At 39.2% G+C, this 6,760-nt stretch overlaps 1 protein-coding gene across 1 annotated transcript in view; it reads right to left on the bottom strand.

The window, feature by feature from the left end:
• Positions 1-808: 808 nt before the first annotated feature.
• Positions 809-6,760, bottom strand: part of LOC104824563 (WEB family protein At4g27595, chloroplastic-like) — a 15,528-nt gene continuing 9,576 nt past the window's right edge. The window contains exons 4-6 of the mRNA XM_019203650.1: positions 2,468-2,666; positions 1,259-2,148; positions 809-1,118 (exon numbers count right to left, since the gene is read on the bottom strand). Of these exons, the coding sequence (XP_019059195.1) occupies positions 809-1,118; positions 1,259-2,148; positions 2,468-2,666 (1,399 nt within the window). The remainder of the gene's footprint in view (positions 1,119-1,258; positions 2,149-2,467; positions 2,667-6,760) is intronic.

The raw sequence follows: 6,760 nt of genomic DNA, 5'->3' as shown, positions 1-6,760 counted from the left end.
CTTCTCAACAAAGGCCACTTGGAGGCAGCTAAAGGAAGCTTCAAATAAGGTTGATTGGTTCCACATGGTGTGGTTCACCCAATCCACTCCTAGAAACACCTTTATCCATTGGATGGTTATGCAGGGGAGGCTGCCAACGAGGGATCGTCTACTTAGATGGAACATGGTCCAAGAAGCGGATTGCAAGCTATGCAACGAGGAGGAGGAATCACACACACACTTGTTCTTTCATTGCTCTTATAGCTCAACGGTATGGCGAAGAGTAGCGAAAGGATATGGATAGACCCGCCTAATGATCTACTAAGTTGTAAAACCTAGTTAGAAAGCATTCCAGCGGAAGATGAAGATAGGCGGGGTATCCTCGGCAAAATACTCATCCAGCAGACAATCTACGAGATTTAGAGGGAACGAAACAACCGTATGTTCCTTAACACGCAGACTCTGGTTGAGACTCTTGTGTCCAAGTTAGACCACTCAATCAGAAGTATTCTCCTTGCTCTGCAACAACCGATAAATTCTGCAAATAATATCCTTCTGCAGAAATGGTAATCTCTTACCCTTAATCCTAATGAGGAATAGTCAGGCATAGAAAAGATGTGCATTGTAAGTTTCTTTCCCTTTCATGGGTGTTTTGTTGTTGGCTTTTAAAGCTTGGTCGTTTGTAATGTGGATTCAGGATCGATGTACCACCAGTTTTGATTAATACAACTAAATTTTATAAAAAAGAAAAACCTTGAACTAGAGAAAAGTATCACGGCAACGTGCAGAGACACCAAAATACGAGAAAGAATGAGAACAATTCAAGACCTCACAAGCTCAAGATCTCATCAGACCTGACGTCGTTTCGGAAACCCGAGCTGTTCAGACCGAAGGCGTAAGTTCGAGCGATATCCAACGCGCCCTGAACCCGCAGCCTCGTCCCTTGTTGTCCGACGACCGTGGCAGCGGTTCTGGCCGCCAAACTTCCCGTCCCCTTTATGTCTGAGACGCCTCTCAGCATACCATACATGATTCCCGAAGCGTAAGCGTCTCCGGCCCCGCAAGTGTCGGTGGGCATGCATGGATAAGGCGGTATGTATATGGCCTCGCCTTTTACCCCGATGTACGACCCTTTATGACTGTCGGTAACCGAAACAAACGGGACAAAGTAACCGAAACAAGTTTTTCCAGCTTAGAACTTTCTTCCTTTGCAATGCTAACTTGACGTTCTGATTCCTCAAGATCTCGTTTTTGTTGTCCAATCGTCATCTCTAATAACTCTACCTTTTCTTTTAGCGTATCGTTTTCAGAATTTGCCTTATGCAGCAACTGATTGTTTTCCTCTAGTTGCTTCATAACAAACTCCATAGATTCTGAAGTAGATCTCTTCAATTTGTTCGATTCTTCAACTTGTTTTTCCAGTTCATCGGCCTTGTTCTTCCACTCTGCTGCTAAGTTATTAGCACAAGATTCAACCATTTTAGCAGCTTCTAGATCAACGTGAAGCTGTTCACTGGTACCTTCTTGTTCCTTCAGAGTTTTCTCAAGGATACCAACTTTTTCAAGCTCCCCCCTCAACATTTCAATTTCAGATTTCAGCTTGGACACCACCTCGTTTCCTTCTATAGCCACTTTTTCTTGCTTTGAACCAAGCAACGCCTTTAGCCGGCTTAACTCAGAAGAGAGAATCTCAACCTTATCTGCCTGAATTTCAGCGATCTTCGTCGCTTCCTCAGCATGGTAGAGTGCCTTGTTCTTCGCATCAGCAGTCATAGTCAATTCTTGTCTTACCATCTGGAGTTCCACTGTGGTAGAGAGGAGAGCCGAGATGTCAACAGTGTGCTGGTTTCTGATAGACTCAACCTCTTTCAGCAAGGCCTCTTTTTTTTTCTGAACAGCCTCGATTCCGGTCTGTTCCAGTTCAATAACTCGGAATTTCTCAATCTCAGAATCCTCCTCAGCTCGTTTTTGAGCTGCCAATGCCTTTTTTATTTTCTCATTGGCTTCTTCTGCCAGTTTCTCAGATTGTTTAAGACCATCAAGTGCCTGAGCTTTCTCTTTCTTGAGAAATTCTATTTGCTCATTGGCTTTCTTTAGATCTTCTTGAACTTGATTCAGTTGAGCCTGCAGGTCAGATAACTTCGCCAAACCCAACCGTGATTGCGCTTTCTGGATTATCACAACAAAACACAGATCATCTTTTTTCATCCAAGAAGAAAAACCCGGAAAATGTTGTAGATGAATTGAAAGCCATAGGCATACAACAATCGGTTTTTTACATCAGGGCATCGACCATATGATCTTGGGAAGTTCCATACATAACTTTTCCCGGTTTAGATTCATTCGTAATTCAAGAACTGCGCTCCCTAAAAGATATAATATCTCAAGGACTACATTTTTATCCCGTCACAGGCAAGCCCAAGATGATGAAAGTCAACTCAGAAACCCAAAACTAACAGCAACCAAATGGATGATTCGGGTTACTTGCCTCAGGTGGAGTAGGGACCCTGGCATTTCGACGATCACTAACAGGCTTCGAGCTAACTGATTGTGGGGATCGATCAAGCGAAAGACGCGAACTTGACACTGGGGACAGAGAATTTCCATCTGATTTAGCAGCCGACAGTTTACTCGCTGGGGGAGTTGGTGGGGAGGGTTTGCTCCGAGGAGTCTCCAACAACCCAGTTCTGTGACATCCTCGTATACATTCACAACAATGTCAGAAATTGATCAAAATGTCCAAATGAACATAAAGAAGATCAACTCCAAAGCTATCAAGCTATGGATCTACATATAACTTACCAAAGGAATAGCAATTATCTTAGGCAGTTACACAAAACAAACAGAAGGCAAAAACGGTAAGACATCACTTGATCTTTCTGCTAGGATCAGACACTGTTCATCTCAAGCTATGGATCTAATTCTCAGAAATGCATATCATGTGCATCCAAATGCATATATGGTGATGTTCAAGTGATCCAATAGGAAATTCTCACACAGTAGAATTGAAGGAAGTGAACGTAAATCTCAAAAAAAATCGAGTAATGACAAAAGCAAGACAATTTCACATTACAAATTCCGAAGGGGACTTTCGAAGAGACCAAAAGAAATGAACTTTCTTTTTCCAAGAGACTCAACCTTCTTCAAGATCCAAGCCCAAAAAGAAAATGGATGAATTACGAAAAAAAGCAACAAAAAAATGGATCATAAGTTATTTCCCGGATAAAAGTTGCAGTCAGTGAATGTGACATTCATCACATTCTGAGGAGGAAATCAGAACACAGAAATCTCATATCCAATTGTCATCGAAATAAAGAGAGATCGTTCCAAGTAAAGAACAAAATACCCCCTTGGTTCTGGATGCCATAGTTGCAGGAGGAGAGCTTCAGGGGAAGAGACGACACCGAATGGAGAAAGAATCAAGATTCAGAATAAAACCAAAAGGCCGAGGAATGAATGTTCGCCGCTAAATTTCCGACATGACCGCCAGACACTAACAAGAACCCAGATTGATTCTGGTCTTCTCTTTTTCTTCCTGGGTTCGAATTGATTGCTACTCCACAGAGTCTTGAGCTTTACCAGCGCCAAATACAAATATTTTTTTATATTCAACAACAACAACAAAAAAACAGGGAAGAGAGAGCACAAATAATTGCCTAATGGGTTACGCTGGGGTTTTTTACTCAAATGACCCAATTGGGTCGCATCTATTTCACGTGTACACCAGAAAAAACATAACACATTAATATTTTTTTAAAAGACGAAATTACCCTTAATGAATATACGATTTTTATCCGTTCGAAAACAACTTCGTTATTACGACTTCGTAATTAATTCTAAAAATGGTGGCAAAAAAGTTACAATTGATTCTAAAAAAGGTTCGCAAAAAATAAAAAGAAAAGGATATTTCAGACTTTTTCAACCGAAAAATGGGTAAAAATTGAAAAAAAAAATTGTTTTTTTTCGGTGGTGTACGCTGAAATAGGTGCGACCCAAGTGGGTCATTTGAGTGATTTTCCCCTTACGCTGTCTTCAGAGTGGTCACCATGTTAGCTTTTCTTTTACTTTCCTTTTCTCTGTTGTGATCTCTTTTCTTTTTTCTGAATTTAATTTACTAATTACATTACATAAATAATTTTTTAAAGACGAGATTAAAAAAAAAAGGGAAGAAGAGGGGGGTTTTAACCCTAATAACCCACTTGGGTCGCAACAATTTCAGGGTACACCACCCAGAAAAAAAAAATTTCAATTTTAACCCACTTTTCGATTGAAAAAGTCCAAAATACCCTTTTCGTTTTATTTTTTGCGACCTTTTTGCGACTAACATATAACTGATATACAACTAAAATAAGACGAATAACTTTTTTTGCCACCTTTTTATAACTATATTTAGAATTAATTACGAAGTCGTAATAACGAAGTTGTTTTCGAACGGATAAATATCGTGATTCATTAAGGGTAATTTCGTCTTTTTACGGAGAAAAAAATGTGTTATGTTTTTGGTGGTGTACAGGTGAAATAGATGCGACCCAAGTGGATCATTTGAGTGATTTTCCCAAGAAGAGGTGGGAGACAGAATGACGAAAATGGCCCTGGGTAAACGATTGATATAATGTTAAACGTACGTGATACCAATATTATCATAATAAATATTCGGGCGACCAAGAAATGTTAATTCCAAATTCGGTGACAACGAGATAGACATTTTCAGATATCACGCGCGATGCGAGTGATCATCAGCGGAGGATTTGAATAAATGGCGCGAGTTACAATCACAAAATAGATTTTTCAATATATTCCGACGATTTTTATATCGCAATTAAGTTATCAATCCGCTATGTTTGAACATGAGAGATTAGAAAAGTGGCACCCCACTACACTCTCTCATCAGAGCTACAACACTCGACCACGACCTCTTAGGGTAGTTTGGTCTGGTTTTGGTGGTTAGATAACGAGGTGTGTAGGATGAGTTCGATAGATGGGTGAAATTATGCTCGGATTGTTTCCACGTTATATATTTTTTAAAAATTATGCTCGGATTGATTCTTATTGTAGAGAGTAAAGTTGATTAAAATTGGTTATAGTTGTATGAAATAATTTCGTCTATGCGATGGAGGTCTGAATCGATCCAATATATATATGTATAAAGTTACTCCTAATTTCATCAATTCTAGCACCGGGAATTTGATAAAGCTCTTGAGAAAGAATCGAATGTAAGGAATACTCAGGAAAAAATAATCGGCCAGCAGTTGTCGGAGAATCCATTGATGGTTTCACAACATTCCTTCTTGACCCTACCGAAGTGGCCGAGGAATATGCCAAGGATGGAGCCGATGCATCCATCAAACGGTCTTGACCGCTTTCTAGCAACATATCCGTCGTCTCAGCACCATCCGGATCGATTCGGAGCAGAAAGTTCGGGTTTTTCCCGGTTTCTTTGGCCTGGAGTTTGATAACTTCACATAGTTATAGTTTCACCAAGTTAAGTTCCAAAAATGTGTGCAACTTTATTCTTCATGAAATCGAATTCTAGATTTCATTCGGCTTCTTCCATTTCGATTCGGTTAGAACACGAAATGACGATTGCTTGAATTTCATATTGTACAGGCATGTCTACGGTCGTACTCCCTAAATGTCTAAATGTCTGCATGTAAAGGACTCCGAAAAAGTTTGAGACGACTTTCTATAGTTCTTAACAAAATCCTTATATATTTTAACCTAACACGACATTATATACCATATAAATACATGGATTTATTATCTATTTTCAAATCAATACACTAAATTTAAAATTTTCAATACATATATATAAATTTATATATACATATTTTTTATTTTTATTTGGTATTGTTGGTAATGTTTTTGCATGATCAAACTTGATTTTGAGTGGTACAATGTTAACTTTTGTTTATGAATTTTAGGTTTGGTTTACATTATTCGAAAATCCAAAAATTTGGAGACATCCGACGTTTCGAGTGTTTGATATATGATATACTTGAGTCGACATTTTCTGACCGTTGGAGATACGAATCGATCCGAGATATATGTAAGTATACAAGTAGAAGAATAATAATAATAAAGATGAAAAGATAAGATTTTATAACATGTTATTATAAGCACTTGATTTGCTCTACAAAAGCATGCACAAGTTTTTTTGCTTGGTTATTCAATATATTATTAAAGGTACGACTAATTTCATCATTTGTAGTGCTCATATGATCGAATCGGACCGGACCACAGAAATTCAGTAACCTCGGGGCGATTCTAGCTGGGGATATTTGAGGAGGCACAAGCCCTTGATGAAGAATCGAATGTAAGGCATGCTCGGAAAAATAATCGGCCAGCAGTTGTCGGCGAATCCGTTGACGGTTTCGCAGCATTCCTTCTTGACATTCCCAAAGTGGCCGCGGAATATGCTAATGATGGACTCGAAGCATCCGTCGATGGTCTTGATGGATTTCCAGCAGGCCGCGGGATCTTGGGGTTGAGCGTTGGAACACGAATAGACCGACGAAAGAACGAGGCCGAGCAAAAGCAACATCTTCATCGTCTTTTGCTCCATCAGATTCGAATATCGGAAAGTTTTTTCGATCTATTCGTAGCTTTTTTGGTGTTGGTTTTCTGTTTGAGTATGGATGAAGAACTGAGACATCCTGTTAGGGTTCTTATACTTGGTATGTGGACGCGCTATACATTGTATGTCTCGCTTTTCTTTTCTTTTCTTTTTTTTTTGTTATGCATGAATTTGCCTTTAAAGCATTGTTTCCACAAATATTTTTTT

Source organism: Tarenaya hassleriana, unplaced genomic scaffold (assembly GCF_000463585.1).
Source record: "Tarenaya hassleriana unplaced genomic scaffold, ASM46358v1 Cleome4, whole genome shotgun sequence".
NCBI lineage: Eukaryota > Viridiplantae > Streptophyta > Magnoliopsida > Brassicales > Cleomaceae > Tarenaya > Tarenaya hassleriana.
The sequence above is the reverse complement of the archived record's forward strand: the minus strand, read 5'-3'. Positions and strand labels throughout refer to the sequence as shown.